Source organism: Branchiostoma lanceolatum, chromosome 13 (assembly GCF_035083965.1).
Source record: "Branchiostoma lanceolatum isolate klBraLanc5 chromosome 13, klBraLanc5.hap2, whole genome shotgun sequence".
NCBI classification, from domain to species: domain Eukaryota; kingdom Metazoa; phylum Chordata; class Leptocardii; order Amphioxiformes; family Branchiostomatidae; genus Branchiostoma; species Branchiostoma lanceolatum.
The window spans coordinates 2096841-2123324 of NC_089734.1; the positions used below are offsets into that span (position 1 = coordinate 2096841).

Consider the following 26484-nt stretch of genomic DNA (forward strand, 5'->3'; position numbering starts at 1 on the left):
GTGAATAGCCGTGGCCTTATTCCATTTGTCTGATTACACAGGAGAAACCCCGGGCTCACAGCGCGACTCTCTCACACCCGTTGATTTGCCTCTCCGTGTGATCGATAGAGCGGCGCGACCCGCCATGACGCCGTCAAATCCCCGGTAATTGCCTCAGCCGGGTCAGCCAACCTGCACCCGAAAACGGGATGGATTTAGTCGGAAAACTACGTCAAATTTTTAGTGTCCATCGAGGATAGTATTTTACTTTTATGCGGGGGTTTATATACGTAGGGTTGTCAGAGAAGTCTGTACATTAGCTGTTTACCAGATCTTTGAACAAATTCCTTCAGCCGGATCATCCAATCTCCAGCCAAAAACGGGATGAAATTTTTTCGGAGAACATCGTCAATATTACTGGTGTACCCTAAGGATAGTATTGATAATATTGTCTTTTATTTGGGTTGTTTGAGGAGTTTGCACATGATCTGGTAATCTGATCTGGTTATCAGTTGTTGTTTTTTCAAACAAATCTCGTCAGCTATTGTCTTAGCCGGGTCAGCCAATCTGCACCCGAAAACGGGACGGATTTATTCGGCAAACAATCTCAATATGACTGCTGTACCCTAAATATAGTATATCGACAATATTTTGCAGTGTTTTCGGAGGAGTTTGTACATGATCTGTTTAACAAATCTTTTCAAACAATCCCTTAGACGGAGATGATGTTCCCCCAGTATCTTCAGGCTGCAGGCTGGAACGGGATGGATTAATTCGGAAAACAATTCTAATATGACCTGTGAACCTGAAGGATAGTATAGACAATATTTTGCTTTTATGGTGGGTTTCAAGGTTGTTGGAAAAGTTTGCACGTTATTTTTTACCAGATCTTTTCAAACAGACTCCTTACATGGAGACGTTTGTCCTCCAGCTGTTGTCTCAGCCAGGTGATCCAATCTCCAGCCATAAACAGGAAGGATTAATACCGAAAACAACTTAAATGTGACTGGTGCACCCTGAAGATTTGGTTCTGTATGGTCGTTAGAGAAGTTTGTACATTATCTTGTTACCAAAAACTACCAATGACATCATTTAAAGGACTTATTCAGACTTTGCCCAGCTTCTACTAAAAATCGGTTTCTATTACCTTAGTAACGCTATCCAATCTCCAGCCACAGCCAGAATGGATGTGTTAGAAAAGCAGTCTCGCTTTGACTGGTGTACGACAGGGAAAGTGTCGGCAATACGTTGGTTTTATGTAGAGCTGTGCCTTATCCTGTTACCATATCATTTCAAACAGATCATTTATTAGACTCACCTAGGCTTAGACTTTGTTTTTCTAGCTTTTGGCAGCTATTGTCCAGCCGGATCATTCTGTATCTAGGCGCAAGCGGGAAGGTTTTATTCTGAACACATCATCAATATGACTCTTATATCTTAAGGCTACTATTGACTGGTCTGCCTCAGGGCAGTGAAGGATTGTTACAACAGCTTACATTGCATTTTCATCGAAAGCTGATCAGATCTAAAGTGTTAGAACTGTTCAAAACAGGAATCAGAAGAAAGAAGACTGTCGAATGTTAGTTGAAGCATCAACGTCAATAAGAGAAACACTTATTGGGTGTACACCACCAGGCTTGCTGGTATAAATCTAATCGATATCAAGGCATTGCTTCAAAGCACATGTCTTATCACGTGGCTCGTTATTGTTTTATTGAAACGAGTAGCATTTGCAATGTCCCTATGTATCCTTATTTTGCGTTTCGTCCACTGGGAGGGGGGTTTTGGACGTTTCAACTAGGCTTCTTTTATGTATCAACACGTATTAATTCACTTATTCACACGTCTTGTCAAACATTTTGTTTTCCATAATGTACAAGTGACGGCAAGGATATAAGTTGAGTACAACGTTAGGCCGCCGTCACTTCGTCTATGTCATTTCATTTGTATTATTTTCTTTTAATGAAAAAAATGTCCCTATGGCGTCATCATTAAAAACATCATCGTAACCACATTGCAAAATAATCTTAATCATTTAAAACACTACGCCCTGGGTACTGTCTTTTTGCAACACTTCTGTAGTGATTAAATGTTCTGTTTTCTCACATAAAGACTCCTAGGGTCTCCACAATGCCCGCATGTCGTTTGAAGGTTGAAAATATGTGCCATAAGAAATTATCATGAGACTAGTGAATCAATCGATATTGCAATCACAATTCAACCAGGAAAACCTTGTAAAACCATTTACCCGTTTTACGACTCATATGAGCATACTGCTGTAGCAAAGGAATGAGTAAAGCACTGGTTTGGGGGAACGTTTGGAGTACTTGGCTGTGATCTATCCCACACAATTTGAGTATACAAAACACGTAGATGAAGCTATAGGTTAGAGAAGTATTAGAAAAAAAGAAAAAAAATGTTTCGCCTATGATTCAAAATATAGCGAGTGAGTATTTGAGTAAGGTCGATCCCAATATTTGCAATGTGCCATGAAATTTAGTAATGATCTAGTCAACTTTATTCAATATAAAGGAGTGGGTGATACAAATAACGTGCCCCTTTACTGTTCCGCCCATTCATTTTACACATTGCAAGTACAATGCTATGAATATACGCAACCCCTTAACCTTTCCATACATTTATTTGGATAAGGATGAGGTCCAGACAAATTGCGTTACCCTGTCATTACACAACACCATGTAATTCAAATACCTTGTATGAACAAGAAATACTACCATAAAAATCTATACACACATATATCTAAAGACACCGGGACGCTTTGTGAAGCCGACAGATGTGAGGGAGGGGCATACGCTTAATTGAATTTCAGTCCCAAACCGTCCTGATATAAATCAACAGTTCGTATAAAAGCATTGAACGGGCCCTCCCCTGGTAGTTGTAGATATATGGGATTGAAAAATGTAGCCTGTACCAGCCATGTAGCCTTGAAAACTTGAAGCCTCTTTGTTTTTCAAATGGAAGACCTTTCGAACTTCGTTCTTCCCCGTGCATAAAGGTTCCACTGGGAGTAGCCAACATTGACATTGAGGCAAGGATAATTCTTATTGTGCTTATTCCAGCACTGAGAACCATTAGATTCCTTCGCTATCAACTACTGATGTTTTTTATTTATTTATTTGTTCGGCTGCGTACAATGTACAGCAGCCAAGGCTGCCCGACTAGCTATTGCTATTACAAGGGGCCAGCCTTGCTGCGAAAGTACATGAGAAAATACAGTTACATTAGTTAAAAATAAAACATACACATATACAATCCTACAACTCTACTGATAGTTGTTGATATATGGGATTGAAAGATGTGGTCTGTACCAGCCATATAGCCTTGAAAACTTCCTCGGTGTTGTGAAAATGAAAGACCCTTAGTTCTTCCCCGTGCATAACGGTTGCTCTGACATTGAGGCAAGGACAATTCTTATTTTACCTATTCCAGCACTGCGAATCATCTGATTCCTTTGCTTTCAACCACTACAGATAAACTATAAGAAGAGAGTCCCAAAGCTTTCAGTACCATTCCGTCACAAACTTATCTTCTCATCAGTAATTTGAAGCTGTGATCAATGACAGGACGTTGCCGTGTGTTCCATCTCATTACACGAACACATAAAGCCGGGGACGATTTTACAGTACATTAAGCCTTTTGATCTAATCTCTATCCATTGTACACTAAAGCCTGAGGGGCCATACTTGTGTATTCAGGACCACTGGCGTAACTCTTCTCTTGTTGATTCTATGTCTGCCTCGAGGAATCTCCTTTCTTGCCTAACGAGATTTGCCCAACTTAAAGACCGTCTTCGCACATAAAGTCTGTTCCTCTTCTTGAGTGGAAGTTCTTGTGAATGTTTATTATCGGCTAATCACGGTATTTCAGAGTAGAGATTATACAGATTAAACGGTGTGTTTATTACATAGTATTAATCATTTATGTCCAAAACGTATTCACCCGACTTAATGACCGTCTTCGCACATAAAGTCTGTTCCTCCTGTTGAGTGGAAGATGATGTGGATTGTTAACGACTATCGGCTAATCACGGTATTTCAGAGTAGGGATTATTACGGCGCGTGCATTGTGTAACATTAGTCATTTATGTCCCAAAAGTTTTTACATGTTTCACTTCACTATTATGCCTTTATTTCATACATTAACACGACTTAAAGTCCGTCCCTCTTGTTGATTGGAAGTTCATGTGGATTATTTACGACTATCAGCTAATCACGGTAGAGTAGAGTGGGGATTATTACGGTATGTGCATTAGAAAGCATTAATCAAAGGTTTTTACATGTTTCAGTTCACATTTATTTCTTTATATTATGCAATTACCCGACTTATACACCGTCTTCGCACATAAAGTCTGTTCCTCTAAACGACTTGTTGAGTATTTCAAAGTAGGGATTATCACGGTGTGTGTATTACGTAGCATTAGTAATTTATGTCCCAAAATTTTTAACCTGTTCCAGTTCACTATCATATACATGCACCTACTTGTTAGCAGATCTAGTTTATGTATTATGAGCAAACAACGTCCCCAGCAGATGCTACAATCTTCCTAACGCCCAAAGGACCCCACAATTGGATGGCAACGATGCAGTGCGTTTTGTCCCAATGTTGCAATCTACCTCCTCCTCATCACCTGATGCCACCTTTTCCCTCTGTCCCATTTCCGCTGATCACTCTTGGCTCCTGGATTAATTTTCCTCTTTGTTCTTCATCACTATTACTCCCACAGGACGGATATGTACCACAGCTATAGCTAGCATATATAGACCCACACTTCTGATATGGGTTATGGCTAGAGGGCAGCTTTTTCGCTGTATGTATCTCAAAAATATCTCTCCAGAAGATCTCTGTAAGTCTATAGCTTCCTTGTGCTAACCGGGTTCAACGAACTCTCTGAACGCGAAGTAACCCAGTCTGACAGCTCGGCATGTAGCGTGAGAATAAAGCGACAGCCCTAGCACTTCACACATGCTCTGGTAATGACCCGTACGCTTCTGGCAGTTACCCGTGGGCCGGGCCATTATGGTGTAGATGTTCATGTACATAATATCACATGCCGCATCTCTCTTACATGTGGCTTCCTCCAGAATTCGTCAGAATATGATGTCCTTGAAACCCGTTAACTGCCTCGCGGTCTCCAGATAAAGTTTCGTCTAATACACTTTTCCGTGTGAAGTCGGCAGCGTGTTGAATATCTGCCGGGATTGAAAATGTAACAAACGGTTTCCAAAAGCGATCGTTGGTAAGAAAACGACCTCAAACGACCGTAGACGGTCTGCAATGTCTCATACTCTAAATCTAACAGTTAAAGTTTGTCTAATGCATAATTTCGTATAAAATAAACAACTTGCTGAGTATCTGCAAGGATTACAAGTGTAAAATTGAAATTGGTTTACAAATGTAACATACGGGTTCTACCAATGTTCGTCGAAAGAGAACGACCTCAGACGACTTCGTCTAATGCAGGCTCCATGCATGCAGACAACATAAAACAGTTTTCTCTACCCTTGACTCAGTTCTTCAGTCAAGTAATTGAGCCCAATGGACGTGTTTCCTAATAAGGTCTCGTTACTACTGGTACAAGTGAGAAACTAAGCGTCATTTTCATTACGTGACTGATGAACTCGTTGCGTCCAATACATCAACATGTCCCCCATTGCGTTGATCAAAGACTCTTGTGCTTCCGTATTAAGCAAATGTGCCACTACTGCAAGCAAAAAAATAAATCTGTTAAACTATCGCCTTCCAAACATAGAGGTCATTTAAAGGAAACTCGAGCAATATAAGGGCCCAAAAATTGGATTTTGAAAGTTGATTTATTTAGTCATTTCTTTACATGATTAGTTCAAACAACACTATCACATTGTATAGCGACGTCCATCATGCAAAAGGACGACGTCGCTGTGATGTGATAACTCACTGAAAATCTTCACCAGGGTTTTTGTAGGATCGAGAAACTAAGGGAATCATCGTACGGCACATTTTCTGCGTTTTTGAAGTTACTACGCAAATGTGCTGAACAGTGTATACGTAAGTAAAGGTCACTACCATAAAGATTTCAGCATTTTCTATTTATTTCCATATTTCGGGACGTGATATTGATTGAGTTGCCTTTTATATGTCATCTCCCTAATCACAAGAACTAGCGTTTGAAGACGGTAACCTCAACCCTGCAGCCCACCAGTCTTCCGCAGCCGGTAGATATCAATTCTCCACACGGCAGCGACTTCAAACGAGCGCGGCGATTACGGGTTGGGCTTACCGCAGAATCAAAGACGTGGACTCGCTGTAATTAGGACGCGTGGCGGCCGAGCTCAGACGGGGAGACGTAAAAGGTGCGGCGGTTCACAAATTGCTCGTCTCCGAGGTCTGCATAATGGATGGGCCGCTCGTTTTCCTCCGGTTTGTGTCATGTGCGGCGTTTTAGACCGAAAAAGGCAAAGCTGGACCTCCGTGACCGCTATCGTGAATAATTCGCAGCCAGCTCCAGGCCTCCAGCCACCCTTCTTATCAAGTTCTATTTCATTGTATACATCATAATCGCACATCACACACTATACACATCATATACATCAATTGAATACATGTATTGCCAACTCATGGCCAAACGAGCTCAGTTGTGCAAATATTTGTGTTCCACCTAATATCATATCTTGTGCCCATGACAATTTCTGTGTAGTTTCTTTAAACAACTGGCCATCATCTAAAGATTATCAGTTGGGTCTAGCAAAAACAGTTACCAGGCGTATGCGAGACTTGAAATAGACACCAATATATGACCCTGTACTTCTTTCTTCGCTAATAGTCAGGCCCAGGAGTTTATATAAAGGGGCTGACTATGAGCGAAGACCAGCCTTTCTCGTGTGAACCAGTTGTTAATGAAACCCAACTGAACTCTAGAACCGTTTGAGCTAATATGAAGGTCAACACGGTCTGAAGGTTATATAACACGGATAGGTTGCTGCATCCTAAACTGCCCATCGTAAATCGTAAGATAATGAGTATGGTCCAGCAACAAAGGTATGCGAGGCTTGAAATAGGCAACCTTATGCTACTTTCTTGGTTAATAATCAGAATTGTTATTGTGTGCTCTTTTTCACGTGACAAAGTAGGTACGTACACCCATCCGAACTTTAGAACCCTTTGAGTTATCTGAAGGTTAGCAAGTCAGGTCACCCCAGGATGAAGTTTTCTTTGCGTCAGGAGAGGGTCCGGTTATAGACATGTTCGCGGGAGTTGTTTTCCACTAGGACAAGACCTTTCCAGTCAACCGTGAACGGCAATTTCCTGTAGACTATCCGCAGCTTTTCTGGTGGTCCCTCTGAATCTTAAACAACAGTTCCGAGATCACAAAACTACGATTCGCCGGTTGGCAACTTCATGAGCAAACAATTAAAATTGTTTTCGTCCGTTAGGACGAGACCTTTTGGCTGACCCAATACCGTTAATTTCCGGTGGACTGACTCTTTTAAAATCTTGCGCAACAGTTTTGAGAGCAGGATACCAGTAGTCCTGTGATGCAAACTCAATTATTATATCATATAATGAATAAGCCAATGAACTAGAGTTGTTTGCAAGACTCTTTAGGTGACCCATGTCTGTTAATTTCCTGTATATTGTGTTCCTCTGATGGTCTCTTTGAACAGTGTTCCTATACTTCCGATCTTAAGCAGTCAACGTCATAGGGAAACAAACCCAAGCCGTGGTCATGCAGTTGGGCGTGACCTTTCACTGGTCCATGGACATTCATTTCCTGGCATTGGTTCCACTTCAGTCAACCGTCTACCGGAATCCGTTTCGAGATAAGGGTACGTGAGGGTTCACGCTTGAAAATATCTAAGGGAAGAAACTTCCAATTCGTAAACTTTAGCTTTATTTCACACGGCACTAAAGTTCTCCTTTCTCAATATTCTACTTAGAGAGACTTGGACTGTCGGGTACGCGTACCAGGTTATTTTACTGCTGTTGATCTGTAGATTCCCACTGTAGATTTTCTCGTACTTAGTAAAGTCAAGCCCTCTCTAATCGCACATGGAGTTCCTCAGACAGAATCATCTTATAGTGAGTTGGGCTGTCGTGTGCATATGGCTGGAGCACCAAGTTGTTTTACTACTGTAGATCTGTAGATTGCCACTGTAGATTTCCTCGTAAAGCCCTCTCGCCGCACACGGCGCTATTCAGACAGAATCATCTTCAGTCACGTTCCGCCGCCCCTTTCCGTGTTTTATCAGTATTCCTCTCCCGACCAATCCGTGTTTACAGCCCATCGTACATGCTTAGCCGTCCCTCTGCGCCGGGAACGCCAAAACAATGAATCGACCTGTCAGATCTATCTCGCAGAGGTCAGGGAGATCACGCGAGAGTTCGTATATCACGCCGCAGGTCCGGAAGAGCTGGCCACACGCGCGTCAGTCAGGAGTGATGAGTTTTATTACACCCCCTATTTCACCGGAGTGGCGACCTCTCGGCGACCTAAGATTTCCCAGAGCGCTAAACGATTTTCGTAGATAAAGAACGAATCTTTTTACGCCTTGTGTGTTTTATTTTGTTTTCAGTCATACTTGTTGTCACTTTTTGCATGATGTTCGAATTATGAAATCAAGGGTTGCACAAACCCAGCATAGGTCGCAGCGAGGTCGCAGTGGGAGCGCCGTCTAGTGAAATGGGGGCCTAACCCACGTACTGACTGGCTGGGACGTCACTGGACTTAGAAAACTCATTTGAAGTACACTCAAACACTTAGATGATCCAAACTTTGTCCGAACATGCTAAAAACATTTATTGTACATATTCTACATGTATGTATTGCAACGTTTTACAATGAGCAATAAGAATCGACAGAAGGGACTGACGTAACTTAGCTAACTTCAAACAGAGATTTATTTATGAGATGCGCCATTCTCGTTTGCCGGGTTTAATGAGTGGCTGTAGCTGTGACGATGCAGGCTTTAGAACACTGATTTGAAGACAACCCAAACCCTAACAATGATCCACAATATATCTGAACAGGCTAGAGGCCTTTCTTGTATACGGTAGGTTTTCATTTTATAAGGAGCAATAAGACTCTGAACTTACAGACCTTTGCCAGCTTCCAAGGCACCGCCCTGGCAGAAAAGATTATAACTTTTACTCTTTTGCGATTTTTGTTGCTCCTTGCATAGAAAGTTATCATATTCAACAAAGGCGTTTAGGATGTTCCTATATAATGTAGAACATGTCTTCAAATGAGTTCTCTAACACCAGAAACGTCACAGCTACATCATATTGCCTGTATTTGTGAAATAAAGATCGGCAAAGGGGGTGCCTCACCTCTGCTAGGTTTTAGTTCTAACAGAGGTGCGAGTTTTGCTGCACAAGCGGAGGTATGACAGGTATAAGAGAATATATGTGCAGCGTTAACAAGCAATATTGGCACTTCGATATTGTAATCAGAGATCCGATCTTTAATATACATGGCTCTATAAACCTAATGATAAATGAGAGATACTTAACGAAATATGAGGTGCATCAACGAGCAATGGCACGATAGATGATCTTATCCTCAACCGATCTTTAATTTTGCAAACTCTGCTTCGTGTTGATGAATAACTCTCAGAGCCGAGAGAGATGAAGATCAGTAAAACTTTATAAACCTACGGATAGATCACGGAACTACGCGCAATCGGACGATGAATGGGCTTATCAATGGTACGATCTTTAATTTGGCACGTTTCGCTTTATATTATGTGATAGATGACTGCAAAGTCCATAGAGATAATCAAGATCAGTAGGGGTTCTATTTCAAGCTGCAAAGTAGAGTAACATTGATAGTCTTTTATTTAGAATTCGGTTTGTTTTCGTGAATCAAACTCTGCTAATTACTTCTTCATTCTATCTTGTGGTACACATAAGGACAGCAAGTTTTCTTGCGGTTTCTGGCAAAATGTTTGAGATAAAATCTATCCTAAACTATTGACCACTTCGGTATAATGACCTCCTATTGTGACCACGTCTTGGAAGTCCTTTAGCTTATTTTTTCCATCGACTCAACCTTTGAAGGATCCTGGCTGTCGTAAGTGACCACCTGTCAACTGTAACCACTTTCGTCAAGTCTCTTGAGTGGTCACTATGGGCGATTTTTGCCAAATACGGAGAGAGGTTTCAAAGTCATTTGCGCAACCACATTACGCCCGAATGTGTACTCTGTAGAAACGATAGTGTAACCTTAATGCCAGCCCAGCTGTCTGACTACACGTACATGACTTCACTGGGTTCATAACATAGAAGAAGATATTATTTACTCTATGGGGATATCTGAAGTTAGGGACCCCAAGATGGCACAATTTGAAGTGGTGAAAAGTCGCTATAGAAATACGTAACACGGATATGTTTGAGTTAAGGGTACAATATCTACCAAATATTCTGAAAATAATGATAAATCATGTCTGTGTTTTGTCTTTTCACTCCCCCTTTGTGGAGGTCAACCGAACTGCACTTCACTTTCATCGATACAATTCGTTGATCGCGCTGTCAAATCGGTCGGTCGCAGCGAGGTCGCCAACGTGTTTCCGGAACATTGAGATAGGGGCTTTACCGCAACTGGCCTGCCCAAGGACCGCCCAAGGGAGAGTTCTGTATCACGCTATCGATTGAAATTTGACAAAGCGCGAAACGGCCAGAGATCAGGTGATGAGTCGGTTCTTACATGGGTCTTGGCGAGGGAACACGTTTTGTATCATACATCAAGATATGCTCATATCCAGATTGACTTTTGGAGCTACAAATCCAGAGTTGTGCGTATTGATACGTAGGAACACCCATTTGTATTATGGCCTCCATTTCACAAAACTGCGATCGCGCAGCGACTACGCTACAACCTTAACTAGATTTATAATTGGGAGATCAAGCAAAAGTATAACTATGAATGAAAAGGCTACAAAACACAAAGCGATAAAAAGTTCCTTTTTTAACTCTGTGAAATCCCGTGAGCGCTTTGTCAAGTCGACCGGCCGCAGCGCGGTCGCAGCAAGGACTCCGGCCTTTTGAAACAGGGATGTAACTCATGTAACTTTTATATCAAAGCGCCCAGTTGTTACCAGTTGTATACTTTTATCAATATCGTCATGTTGAGACATCTTGAGTAGAAAATTAATCAAATCAAATAGATTTATCAAGAGCTATCAAGGTTATTTGTCATCATGATCACAATATGCCATTCTTATTCTTAGTTTAGAACCAACAGACATCTACAACATGTAATCAAAAAAATCAACTTTCATAACGTGGTAGTAGACTGAAGAAAAGGTCTAAAAGGGAACTATGTGGCTCCAGATGTCTTACTGAGGGACGACTGCGGTGTGGAAGAGGTCGGTCAGCTTGAGGAATGTATCCACTGTACTTTAGACAACTTTCAAAACATCAACAAGTCATTCGCTTTGGATGAGTTTGCATCATAAAGTTCTCTGCGACTGTTTTATGTTGGCCGCAGAGTGTCGTCACATCGAATCTCACCTTAAACGTTTTGACATAAACTCGCGACATTTTTGGAAACCCCACAGCGATGCTGTGTTTAAAGGTTGATTTGGGAATAATTCATGAACTTCATTTCTGCTTTACTCCAACGCGTCAAACTTGTAGTCACTTCGGAAAGCAGCCGGATGTCGACGGAGGTTATGACGTCGTTCTTGGCGACGTTTGAGGCGATAAGGGTAACATGTTGGCGTTGACGTTGTGACAGGCCGTCGTGTATCGTGACCACTTTAAGTTCTTGCCGTCTGGAAACCAGAAGGAGGGGGTCAGATAAGCCGTGTGGCATTATGGCACAAGGCGATAACGACGGTTAGAAAGTAACGGTTAAGGCGTTCAAAATGACCTTTTTTTACCCGAGGACTACATGTAGATTCTTAGTCATACACATTGACGTTTCTTTGGGAGAAAATTTTTAGCAAAAATGCACTTCTTTGCAAAAAAAAAAATTGAATCAAGTAAGGATTGTTTCAATGGTAGACAGTGTAGTTAAAAGTATATAGTAAACAATCATGGAATATGTATAGCAAAGAAACTTGTGACGGCCAAATACACTGAAACAGACTGTCATAACTCGTGACCACTTAAAACTTCTTCCGGCTACTTAACACAGGCGAGCAGAAGGTGAAGTTCGATACGCAGGCTGGTTTTATGGCACAAAGCGATAACGGCTGTTAGAAGGTTACGGTTAAGGCTCGACTGGCGTTGAAAATCACCCTTTCAACCCAAGCATTGCATGTAGAATCCTTGGTCATGCATGCATGGTGACGCTTCTTTTGGACATCGAGTGTGGCAAAAATACATTTCTTTGCAAACAAATCCAAAATCAAGTGTAGATTTTGCTCTATGATAGATAGAACCTAACATTTTATAGTATAGTTGAAAGGAAATAAAGAGGTAAGAATGAAAATGCAATTTAAATAAACGTGTGACGGTCAGATACAGCGTGACAGTCTGTCATCTTTCAGCTGCCTACCATAGGCAAGCAGCAGGCGTAGGTCAGATGCACTGGCTGTCATTTTGGCAAGTTAGTAGGTTACGGTTGAGCCTTGACTGGCGTTCAGAATCACCCTTTTTATCCGAAGACCACATAAAGATTCTTAGTTATACACAAAAACGTTTCACAATCTAGTTAAAAGGAAATGATAGCTGTGGAAGATGCATCACCAAGAAAACTTGTGACGGTCAGATACACTTAAAACTTCTTCCGGTTGGCCAACAGTGTCGGGCAGAATGTGGATGTCAGATACGCCAGTCGGCATTATGGCACAAGGCGATAACGGCTGTTAGAAGGTTACGGTTAAGGCTTGACTGGCGTTGGAAATCACCCTTTTCACCCGAAGACCACACAAGTCATACACATAAACGTTTCACAATCTAGTTGAAAGGAAATAGGTAGCTGTGGAAGATACGTCACCAAGAAAACTTACAATGTCTTACAAAAAAAACTTGTGACGGTCAAATACACTGTGACAGACTGCCACACCCCATAACACTTCAAACTTCTTCCGGCTGGCTAACAGAGTCGGGCAGGATGTGGATGTCAGATACGCCAGCTAGCATTATGGCTCAAGGCGATAAGGACAGTGAGGAGGTTACGGTAAAGGCTTGACTGCCGCTCAGAATCACCCGGTTAACCTGAGGATTACATGGAGATTCTTTGCCATGCACCGTGACTCTTTTTTGGGACATCGAGTGAAGGAAAATGTTTTTTGTTTGTCTGAATCATACAGAATCAAGTATGTATTACTTCGTTGCCTCTAAAAGTTAAAAGGAAATGGGTAACAATGGAATATCTATCACAAAGAAAATTTATGGTGGAAGCTCATCTGTGTTGGTAGTAGTTATAATACAATGCTTACATTTCTTTAAACACTAAGTAATACACAGGACCAAATTTCTAGGTCATTATTGATCCTGAAGGAGGCGACAGTGGTCGTCGAAAATCTGATTCTGTGCATACCTTAGTCTTGGAAGAAAGTTTAGCATTGTATTACAAAGAAAAGTTGTAACGGAGAAATACACTTTGGCAGTCGGCCACACCCCGTTAACTTCTTCCGGCGGGCAGATGGAGGAGGCCAGATACGGGAGGTTGGCATTATGGCACAAGGCAATAACGGAAGTTAGAAGGTTATGGTTGGGGCTTGACTGGCACTGAGAATTACCCCTTTAACTTGCGGAATTACATGTAGATTCTTAGCCATTCACCGTGAAACTTTCTTGGGAGATCGAGTGTAGGAAAACTGCATTTCTTTGCCAAAAAGTGCAGAATCAAGTTTGAATTGTCGTTTATGCTTTAAATTTTGATAGACAGAATATTCCCTAATCTAGTCGAAAGTAAATGGCTGATAATGGAATATGTATCACAAAAAGTACATGCAGATTTATACTCATGCTCATTAGTGACGCCTCCGTGGGACATCGAGTGTAGCGATTCATTTCTTTTCCTGAATCATACAGACTCAAGTATGAATCGCGCCATTGATAAAATTATTATATAGACTATATTTCATTATCTATACAAGTTGAAAAGAAACGGGTATCAATGGAATATGTATCACAAAAAAAAAAACACTTGTGACGGTCAGATACACTGTGGCAGACTGCAACACCCCGTGAACACTTAAAACTTTCCCTGCCGGTTAGCACAGGGAGCAGAAGGGCAAGGCCGATACTCCGGCTGGCATTATGGCACGAGGCGATAACGGCGTTTGAAAAGGTTAAGGTTAAGGCTTCGCGGCGCCCGGAATGAGCCTTTGGACTGCAGGGATTATTTCCCTAGCCGCACACAATGCGATTTGCTATGGGCATTCAGGGTAGGATTCTATCTTCACCCATAACGAAACACCCACTCTTATTCTGTTACATCAGCGATACCGGCCTGTGTCCCTCGCGTATTGCACCGTTGCAGTTGCAATACGATATAATAAATAAAATCAATTCTGTTATATAGAATGGGGATGTTAATTGGGATAAGATGAATAAACGTGTTTAGTTTGTCGACATGTCCACAACTCGTGATGATGAAGTGAAGATTGTTTCATGTTGTTTCCCTCATTTATGTATATGTCAATGGACCACAGGAATGATAACTACAATGTGAATAGGCAAGCTAATTAGGGATCTTAATAAACAGGAGCTCAGGTACAGCAACAAAGATGTAACACTCTACACACAAGTCAAGGCAGTGTCTTAACAGCAGAAACAACATGCACAAACACCGCACGCAAATGTAAGGAATGCTAAGTACACATTTTTAAGATCAAAAAGTTTCATTCACTTTACCGAAGTTTGAACGATCAAGAATACACAGCTCATAGCAGGCTGCCTCGTTAGAACATAACTTACAAGGAGGTATGCGATAATGATAATGTAATAATGACATGTTTTGATATATCGTCAGAAATTATAGCTATGTAATAAAACATATTATTCACAATTCGCTGAGCTGCCTTTACGAATCATACATTTTCTCAGTCTCATGGGAGGAAACGTATCAGAAACAACAATAATGCTCGTAAATACGTCAAAACGATCTCCCGCATAATCAATCATGGAGGCAAATTTGAGACGTTTTGACATGTTTTGCGACCACAAACAAAAGTGAAACATTAATCATTTCTTGCTAAACGATTATACCGTGGTAAGACGTATATCAACAATGTAATTATGTGTATAGACATTCTGATATTCAAATGTGAATAGACTAAAGTATATTCAGCAAAAGTCATCTACAGATGCAATTTGATGCTGCAAGCTAAAGTTTAATTACACAGAAATATTAAACCATACCCTTTCATGATATTAGATTACCTTGTAGTCATGTTAGAATAAATCAAATATTTAGAATATCTACAAATGAAGTAGAGCTTGATACGTTAATACTATACCACATGAGATGTTTTCTAGATATCTAAATTACTTTCTAAAGGCTTATAGCTTTTAAATTAAAACTTGTACATGAAGATCTGCTCGTAGTTTGATTACACAGAAATATTAAGCCATACCTTTTTATGATGTAAGATTGCCTTACAGTCGAATATTAATGATTAAAGACTAACCAGTTGCAGACAATCTACCTACAGAAGAAGTAGATTTTGATATGTTAATACTGTACTACTTAAGCTTTTTTCTAGGCATTGAAATGTCTTTCTAAAGGCTTATAGCTTCAAGAACTTGAACATGGAGATTTGCTCTTACAATCCACTTATCAATCTTGCCGCCATTATGATATTAGTAGCTTACAATGACGGAGTATCCCTCGTTTGTATCTACTGTATAGTTCACCATTAAAGAGTGACATCTTCATCTTTCTTCTTGTACCGAAAGTATATCAGCTAAAGAAAGTTTATAGTCTTCGAGGACACCATCGACTTCTAGGATCATAATTAAGGTAGTAAAAGCTTAACTTAAATCATCGTCATCATAACTCAACTTACAATGAAGAATATTCTCAGTGTGTAATACTGTACAAATCAACAGTTCATCTCTTCATCTTTGTTCCACTTGTAGCTAAAGAAAGTTTAAAGTCTGTGAGAATACTTTTGACTTTTAGCAGTATAATTATATCTGCCCTTCGCACGTCATCATGCGAACATAACGCCGGTTCACGCGGCTCCCAATTATCATGTGTATAGACAATCTGATATTCAAATGTAAATAAACTTAAGTATATTCAGGAAAAGCCATCAATTCGCGTCTCATCTTCTTTCCTCTGGTACCGAGATAAAGTTTGTAGTCTTGGAGGATACTCTTGACTTTTAGGAGTATAATTACATCTGCCCTTCGGACGTCATCATGAGAACATCACGTCGATTCCCGCGGCTCCCAGGCTATTACTTCTGATTAACTCACAAGCGAGGTGCAGAGATGGATGTGAGCGAACACGACTACCCAATCCGGTGATTGAAGCCCGCGCGGCAAGGGATTTGTTTCATCGGGAGATTGAACGTCGCCACGTCCGTGATGCGGGGTTCTAATCAAAAAGAAACGCTGATAACGTAATATGTCAGTGTCGGATCGTATTGCACGCCTCTTACAAACTAAAATCAACTCAGGGGGAGGGATTTCAAAGTATGTTTGATAATAGTTTTTTCAACCGTAGATTATTCTAGCCGGGTAACCTAGTATTAAAGAAAGGGTATTCACGATAGGTACATGTGATGAGAAGCCTTTGTTGTTGCGATGTATTAGTATAAGTTTTGATTACTTTCCTTCACACATCTACGCTAAGAACGTAATTTGTCAGTGTCGGACCGTATTCCATGCCTCTTACAAACTAGAATCAACTCATGGGGAGGAATTTGAGAGTACGTTTGATAAGAGTTCTTTCAACCATAGATTATTTTTACCGGGTAACCCAGTATTAAAGAAAAGGTATTCACGATAGCTAGACTCTACTCAGGGGGAGGAATTAGAAAGTGGGTTTGATAAGAGTTATTTCAACCATTGATTATTCTAGCCGGGTAATTAACTCAGTATGAAAGAAAGGGTATTCACGATAGCTACATGCGATAAACACCTTGTAGCTGCGGTTTCTTGCTCTAACTTTTGATTACATTCCATCACACACCTACGAACAACAATCAACTCGGGGGGGGGGGGGGGGGAGGATTTGAGAGTACGTTTGATAAGAGTTTTTTCAACCATAGATTATTCTAGCCGGGTAACCCAGTATTAAAGAAAGGGTATTCACAATAGGTACATGTGATCACAAGCCTTTGTTGTTGCGATGTATTAGTATAAGTTTTGATTACTCTCCTTCACACATCTACGCTAAGAACGTAATTTGTCAGTGTCGGACCGTATTCCACGCCTCTTACATACTAGAATCAACTCATGGGGAGGATTTTTACGTTTGATAAGAGTTCTTTCAACCATAGATTATTTTAACCGGGTAACCCAGTACGAAAGAAAGGGTATTCACGATAGCTACATGAGATAAACCAGTTTTGTAGTTGCGATGTCTCAGTCTCAGTCTTAGTCGAGATTACTTTCAGTCACACATCAAAAGTATGTTAGAATTCATCCAACCATAAATTACCGCCGGGTACCGCAGTATAAAAGAAAGATATTTCATGATAAAGGCGTCAATTTAAATTGCTACTGTCTAACTCTTTCAACAAACAAGAATAAACTTATGTAGTGATGCTTCTTTAGCAGCATGTAATCCTCGTAAAGTTACACACACAGTAATGAAATACATCGATCACTCCCAACGAGTTTCAGTCTTATGAAATATCGATCAGTGTCGGCTTAGGGGACTTTGCGTTAGCGTTCTATTACAACAACGATCTTATCCCGTCCTTACATGCCTTCAATGCTGAGGTATTTAGCATTCACGCCTAGATATAGGTTTTTACTTCGAAAGTTGTGCGCTATTCAATTTATATGCATTCACTTTGTATAATTGTGATATGATTCAACAGTTTTTTTTTGTTTTTTTTTTTTCTAATGTAACAGTTTAGCATTTCTTTTCATATCTCCCATTCTAGTAGCTTAAAACAAACTGAAAATCAACTTTTCGAATGTTTTCCAGTCTTAACGTCCTTTTCAAGGATTGCTACCCCACTACTATGTTAATGTAATCTTGAGGACACGTGACTATGCCGATGGCTCAAAGTTCTTCATGTTTCGTATATTTTCACAGCCCACCCAAGGTCTGCAGATGAGCTGAATCTCGTCAAACCACGCGAGACTGTCCGTGGCCGGGTACGGCGAAACGGAGCCGTGTCGCAACAACAGGTCTGTACCAGTTCCCGTATCAGCACATGCATTAGTATCGATTTGTATTGATTGATAAACCTGAATACCGTAGAAGCTTTATGGGCACATGTCCGCGGCTTGTCATGTTACATCAAATCACTTGTCAGAAGCATGTATTACATGACGAACTCCAAGCGTTGTCTATCAATACTTATGACACCCTGTCTGCAACTTATGAAACATACTTAGATTGTTCAACATTGTACACTCACTCATCCAATCATTTATTCACTCGCTGCAATGCTATATGTAGTTATAATGTTAACATCGTTATTTGTTCATCATCAGGTCCCTACCGAGGGGCTGCCGCTAGAACATCCGGGACAACAGAGGCCGCCGGGGAAACAACAGGAGCCGGTTTTGGTAAAACAGGTACACTCACCCACTCACTCATCTAATCATTTATTCACCCACTCACCCACTCATTAACTCACTCACTCACTCACTCACTCATTGACTCACTCACTAACTAAATCTCACACACACACACGCACACACACACACGTACACACACTCACGCACTCAATCACTTACTCACTCATTCACTCAATCACTCAATCACTAAATCACACCCACCCACTCATTCACTCCCTTACTCACTCACTCATTAAGTCACTTACTTTCTCACTCACTCATCACTCACTCTCACACTCACTCACTCACTCACTCACTAAATCTCACCCAATCATTCACTCACTTACTCACTCACTCACTCACTCGCTCACTCACTCACTAAATCTCACCTACTCATTCACTCACTTACTCACTCACTTACTCACACATCTTAGCTTGCTCTGGATGGGAGTAGGGCGCCAATGCATGTGAACCGGTACCTCCACCTCAATATTGCAAAGCTTGCAACATTAACCTTCACACGTTCCACAGAAAAGGGGATGGATGAAAACAATTCAAGAGTGTCTGAAATTGGCATGAACAGCATCAAGCCTGAAGACAATTAACTCAATGTTCCAAACCATCCCATTGGTGTATAGCAGACGCCGCACTTTATTGATTTTGATGGTTCAAACAAATGGCTCTCGCCTAATCCACTTCCAAAGCTTTACACTGGGGAGCCCGCCTGCATCCAGCGTGCCGGTTGTGGACCACGTAACGATAGTCACAGTTCTAAACCTCCCCGACTGTGTAGACACAGAGGCCCAGAAGTGATGTGCTGCATAAGTTAACTTCACTAACAGTGTCTAAGCAGATGGCAATTACCAGACGTGTGCCCCCAGTGTCCAAAACGGAATCGGCACGTATATTCTCGAAAGAATCGTCTTGCAGGATCTTCAGTGAAGTGGGTAATTGAGATCATTCATCTTTCTGTCTTTTCAAACACTGAGGCTTCCCACAAGATCCCATGCAATTGTAAACCTTAGAGTTTTGAATGATCTTAGATATGCACTTACAAACATATAGGTGGATTTATGCTATCTGATGCTTTTGGTAAACAATACAAGTGTCCTCAAGCAAAGGAGAACAAACGCAGTGTTCCATGATGAAACCCTTACATGTTATCTAATGATCCCAGCATCAAAAGCAAACTGTCTGCGCGTGATATTTCTCTAGTTGACAGCGCGGCGGAGCTTTTTCCGTGGTGGTGCAACTGAGTGAAGATACCGTGAAGATCAGTCAGTCTGCCGGTGAGGCGCCAGTCAAAAACCTCTTCAAAACTTTTTTTGTCTCCATCAGATTCTAAACGTTAACTTCTCCGCGATCCCTTATCATCGCAATAAACATGGTGCAAACGCAAAACAGGTGATTTGTCTTCCCTGACAGACCAATGGCCCATTGTGCCTGCTTTGGTTTAGAAGGCCAACACATTAGTGCCCGTTTCTCTGACACCGACTGCGGCTAAAAGCATTGTGTGTAGGCGTATGTATTGTGCATTAATGCAAAATCATTGATAATGATAGATAAAAGTTTCTCCACAGTTTTACATAGCACAATGTTGGGTAACAATAACAAAGCAATTAACACATTAGTACTCGTCTATTTCAAAAACTATGTCTACGGAAATATTGACGGAATATGACCTTACGTGTTCTTTATGTAAGAGAAGTGTAAGTGACGGAATTTGTATTTACATTTCCATCTAAAACTTATGCATGTTACAGTTACACCGACAAAACTGACAGCTTGTTATTAAAAGTTGCTGCAGCGTAGGAATGTAAGAGATTGTTGTGCAAGTTGTTAATTCCCTTACATCCACATCCGGCGCCTTGAGACGGAAAATCTGATGTGTTAGTTCCAGATGACGGATTGTTTCCTCTTATTACCAAGTTGGAGTACAAACCTTAAGTCCAATTCACTGGAAGAAATTACTAAGCATATTTATCTGATTTGTCACCAGTAAAGTAAGTGATCTTAGGTATTTCTTTAGGTTTAATAACGACAACCGACAAGACCGAGTATTTGTTATAACGGCGACATCAATGTTATAATCACTCAGCATTATTTAGAAGCCATATCTTTCTGTGCTGTTGTAATTTCTTATTACGAAAACGGTGTGCGAACATATAGTCCAATTCCTTGCAAGAAATGACTGAGCATATTTATCTGATTTGTCACCAGTGAAGTATGTTATCATAAGAATTTCGTTAAGTTTAATAATGACAATCGACAGAGTATTTGTTATAACGGCAACATCAATGTGATAATCACTCAGCATTACTGGAAAGCTGCGATTCCTTATTACCAAGTCGATGTGCAAACATAAAGTCCAATTCCTTGGAAGAAATGACTGAGCATATTTATCTGATTTTTCACCAGTGAAGTATGTGATCTTAGGAAATTCGTTACGTTTAATAACGACAACCGACACCGCTGCATATTTGTATAACGGTGGCGTCAAGGTGACAATCACTTTGCATTACTGAATAGCTATGTCTTCCTGTAGAGCTGTAGTTTCTTATCACCAAGCCGGTGTTCAATCTCAGAATATAATCCTCTGGTGTTGGCAACTAGATGAGCAAAGGTATGCAATACAAAACATGATGGAAACAAATATTGCACAAAGTTTCGGTTAACGTTGTGATGTTTTATGTAAGTTCTTGTTTTGGTTATGATGTACTCCAAATTTAGAAAAAATATGAAATAGATTATGAAAAATATACATAGTCACATCAATTTGGCAACGATCTCCTTTATAATTATTCTTGATTCCGAGAAATGGTCTATTTTGTTCTAAATTATGACATTTAACGTAACCATAAAACATAAGGGAGTTTGCTACATCCATGACCTTTTCCAAGTCCCCTAAAACCATGATATGAGTAATTCCACGATCATAAAGAATAGATTGCGTGGAGGCCGTGTTTTTCTGCCTATGCCTCCCGCGGTGGTGTTTGCCATTTCTCCACCAGCTCTGCTGCCGTGACGAGTGATCATAGCGGGTCGCAGGGCGGCAACATTCAATAACTCACGCGCTTCCGGCGGACCTGGCAAATATCACCGGCATACATTCATATTACCGAACAGGCAGAGGGTGTCAAGGGCGTGCTAAATTGTGGGACGGGCAACTTGTAGGGTGCACTGAACTTAGAGGAAAAACTCATCTAACTTTTTGACAGTAAGTAAACTTTAAGTATGTCTTACAATGAAAATTGCACCTTGCGTTGTCTGTGTTCACAAATTCTCGTTTTTCGACTTATTTCTCTGTTTTCGCTTTCTTGGCAGTGTAATGACGATGTATTCGTTGCATCATTTTTTGTCCAACATGATAAACTGTATAATTTGCGGGACTGGGAAGTTGTGCACTGAACTTAGAAGAAAAAACTACGCCAACTTTATTGATTCTCGATAAAGATGAATAAAGTCGGTACCGGTCGAACTCCCTCTTATAGCTTTAATAGCGCTGTCAGTGTACCAGAGTTACGAATAACATTTCCTATTGAAGATGCTATTTGTACAGCAGATTTCGTAGCTTTATATGACTGACACGCATCTTTTGCCTGCTTTCTATATACGTAACGACTGGACCCACGTCGATATTTTTCAATATCAGGCCTGTAACTATGAACTTCTCCTCATGAATAAGATGTTTAAGAAGATTATGTGGCTTTATATGACTAACATCGTACATATATTCAATAACAGACGCTATCATTTCCTTACGTACGTTTTATACGTAACGACTAGACCCATGTCGATATTTTGCAATATCAGGAGGCCTGTAGCTTCACCAGAACCTGATGAGCTCATCTATCTTCATCCGTACCATAATGGTATCTGTCCCAGACCATCTCACAGCAAATCGCTTTCACTTGCTGTTTACTTAACACTCGCCCCCGCTGATCGATCAGAATCATTGCTTAACAAACCCCCAGTCTGCCTAGTGCCAGCTGGGTAAGCGTAGCCTCCCTTGCAGGCATATAGACTCTTAGATAGTCATTTCATTAGACGGCGCTCTCACTGCGACCTCACTGCGACCCAAGCTTGATATGTGTGACCCTTGATTTCATAATGAAGAAATTCATGTTAAAAACAAAGACTGAAACGAAACACACAAAGATTCATTCTTTATCTATGAAATTCGTTAAGCGCTCTGTTGGGACTTGAGGTCATAGAGAGAGCGTGGCGAGAACGCCGTCCTAGTGGAATGGGGGGGGGGGGGGTTACAGATAAGACTACGCTGGCTATAGGGAGAATACTAGTAATTTGTCAGGGGGGTTGGCTACCATAGGGTTTGACCGGCCGAGAAACAAATGTTAACGACACTCCTGGACAATAATTCTTTCTTTTGCTGAATCCTACGACCATAGTCTCGATATGTTGAAAATAGCGTATCAGCGGCTCCGCATAAAAGCCTGCAAATGAGGCTAGGTTAGCGAGAGAATAGGAGTATCGACCCGGCTTGGCAAACTGACAAGCCAATTTGGACAAGAGGATCTTTTTCAGACATCCTTACAAGCTGGTATCGATGCACTTTGCCAATTTAGACTCAGGCAAGGCGGTGCTCAAGAAGTTATGGGTGGTTTCTTAGGACTCGGTATTTGCAGAAGGGATCTTGGACAAGGAAAGAAGTTTAAGATTGATCTTGGCTTCGATTTAGAAATCGTGGAAGGCATAACTCTTGCTGACAATGATGAAATTAGACTCAGTTTTCAATGACGCAAGCTTGACTCTGTGGCAACTTGAACAATGGCATAGATGACATCGCCTTATAAAATATTTTACAGTAGCAGAGTCTAGTAATTAGCAAACGCCTTTTCAAGCCCCAGGGTTAATTGTTCTGGACTCACACCTAAGCTAATACAACAGTCAAAGAATCTTCCAGACTAATTATAAGGTCTGGTGTTCATAGTTATTAAATCACATCACTCCTGAAGAATATCGATGTAAGAGCGACTGAAAATTCAAGGTGAGCTACATTTACTTGTGTTGAACTAAAGTATTAAACTTAAACATAAAATGTGCCGACACAGATCAATCAAACTTTGTTGCAAAACAATTGTAACAAATACAATGTATCGCAAAGTTAAGACTGTTTGGAAAGAGTAGCGTCGCGCCCCAGCTGCCACATATGCATTTGTAACAACCTGTTCCCGGCTCCCAGCCGAGCCCTCTAGCTAATTGGATGGCCTTGACTGCGCGTTCCGCTGGAGCTGAATCAATGCGGTAGGATTTACGCGTAATTGCCCAATTACGTCTTAACAGCCAAAGTGTGAAACTTTCTTCACGCCTGACCACGCGCATTCTTCTCCAATTCTGGTAAGAGCAGACCTCTGGGAATTTGCGTCTCAATCCTGTTAGGCCCCCAGTCGACTAGGACGGTGCTCTTGCAGAGCACTCTCTGCGACCCAAATTTTACAGAGCGCTCAACGAATGTCATATATGCATCTAAAAGTCATCATTTCAAGTTTTGTGTGTTTTATTTTAATTCCTGATATACTATTACATGATATTCCAATTATTGAATCATCGATTAGGCAAATTTGATCTAGGTTGCAGCGAGAGCGCAGAGCTATGTAAATCATGTCCACTAAAGACTGTGACCGCTTACGACCAAAGGTTGGACAGATCGCTGAATGAATTTCACAGATAATGAGTTTTTGTACGCCTTGTGTATTTTGTTGTCATCTTAATCATACTTTTACATTTTGCACCATATTCAAATAAGGAATAAAAATATGAACCCATATCCAATTGTGGTCGCTGTACGGTCGATCAGCAATCGAAGTCTAGTGAGAAGGGGACTCGACATTCAGTCGTTCCGCTCCTTAAGCAGCTGTCTGAACGAATTTTGTACATAAATAACGTATTTTTAACGTGTGTTCTGTTGTTATCTAAATCATACTTTTACATCTTCCACTCATGAAACCAAGTTAGGAACTTGGTCGATATACGGTCGATCAGCAATGAGAAGGGGCCTACGTGTCGATATTCAGTCGTATCGCTCCTTCAGCAACTGTTTGCAGATATGCATTAAGTCTCTGAAGGCTGATAATCCCCGGAGATCCCTACATGGAGACGGATGCCGCACATTACGGCTTGTCAACCGGAGGAAAATCGTTCCACTCCGAGAAACTCGTCACCACCGCGACGCGCCGTCCATGTGAGATTAAGGACACCACGCTGTGCTAAGTGCCTGGTGTGACCCGAGGATCCCCAAAGATCGCTCGTCTTCCTCCACCAGTTGCTGGAAATTCCCAGGGCTGCTATCGATAGAAACGTTGTGCTCGCCGTACTGATCATGTGGCCTGGTCTTCTGCAGTTTGACAAGCACAACTGGAATTTTACAGCCAATTACGCCACTGAAAAGCAGCTAATCTCTTCGGAAACTTTCCTTTGGCAAATATGTTAAACTTATATTTAAGTCCGTGACCAATTTCATTTGGTTCGTAACTAACTAAATAACAACATTCTTTGCACAAAGCCCAATGTTTTCTTCAACCGACGTTTGGTTGGCCGCCTGTCATCGTCCTAAATACCTGTCGTACTGCAGCTATAGGTGTTGCTGCTCACACAAGCGTCGCCACAAGTTTATTTATATATGAACATAGCACAAATCCAGATGTACTACCACTTATGACTTTGCCTACCTTTCAGGATAAATTCCAGTACTACACATCAAAGTACTTCACGTCGTCACCACAAGGTTCTACAGTATGGGTCAACATGGAGGACCCCAGATCCATGGCAACGGTCGCCTACGGACCGGGGTCCAATCACCAGCGAGGAGCTATGGTAGGCGTGGCTGATTGACAGCACCTTCGAACATGATTTTTATATTAGAAGCTTCCATGTACTTGCCATGCCAATTGTTATTATACATATGGATACATGCATACCCTCTTACCTTCACTAGAAGGTCTGTTTTTGGTTTGGCCAAGTGTACTTTGGAAAACTGATATGTTCGTTTTATTTCTCCGTGTAACCAGCTCCAATAGCCTAAGCTTGTACAAGCAGATTCACTCTAATTCAGTTTTACCAGTACATTCAGCTTAGGTCTTATGATTCGTGCTTCCGTGCCAAGATATCCAATGTGCATTTACTGTTTTTGTGAGTGGCTAATCTAGAAACATATTCATAAATACTGAGGACCGCCCATCATGCGAACGATTGTCTTTCTTTCCAATACAGACAGTGTCTTTATCGTTTGACTTCCCGTTCTACGGACATCCCATCAGGAATATATCTCTCGTAACTAACGGTAGGTGCTGGTTCCTTTCTTCCTGAACGATATATCCTAGACCGACATTTTACTGATTTGATAGTTCGCTACTAACTTTTATCAAAGTCACGAAAGCTCTTAGGAAACGTTGTGTTTTTAGGTTTCTTGTCACAACCTTGTAGCTGATATCAGAGGATTAAAAGAAAAACAGCCAAAGACCAAACCATCTCTTCTCACCAGGTCATATTTGGTAGATAACGTAAACAAAACATGAAAAAGACCCATGAAAAATGTCTTACATATATACCTGTACATCAAAACAAAGATATTTCACATGTTGTAAACATGAACTTTAACATGTCTATTATTTTGCACAGGTTTCTTGTACACCGGCACCCTCCTACACAAGTCCCTGACAGACACGCAGTACATCGCACCTCTCATGGCTAACTTTGACCCGAACGTCAACCCGGAATCCATGGTGCGGTACAGGGATAATGGTGAGTTGGTGTAGTGGTTAAAGACCATGTCTATTGACCTAAAGGCCTTCTTTCCCTGACTTGTGTCACTCATTCGGCATTATAGCGCTACGGAATTGGTTGCAA

At 41.1% G+C, this 26484-nt stretch overlaps 1 protein-coding gene across 2 annotated transcripts in view; it reads left to right on the top strand.

Moving 5' to 3' along the window:
- LOC136447410 (plexin domain-containing protein 2-like) overlaps positions 1-26484 on the top strand; it is a 62551-nt gene that overhangs the window by 16041 nt on the left and 20026 nt on the right. For both annotated transcript variants that reach the window (XM_066446322.1, XM_066446323.1), the window contains exons 2-6: positions 18149-18243; positions 18553-18636; positions 25315-25452; positions 25849-25918; positions 26257-26379. In XM_066446322.1, coding sequence (XP_066302419.1) covers positions 18149-18243; positions 18553-18636; positions 25315-25452; positions 25849-25918; positions 26257-26379 — 510 coding nt within the window. The remainder of the gene's footprint in view (positions 1-18148; positions 18244-18552; positions 18637-25314; positions 25453-25848; positions 25919-26256; positions 26380-26484) is intronic.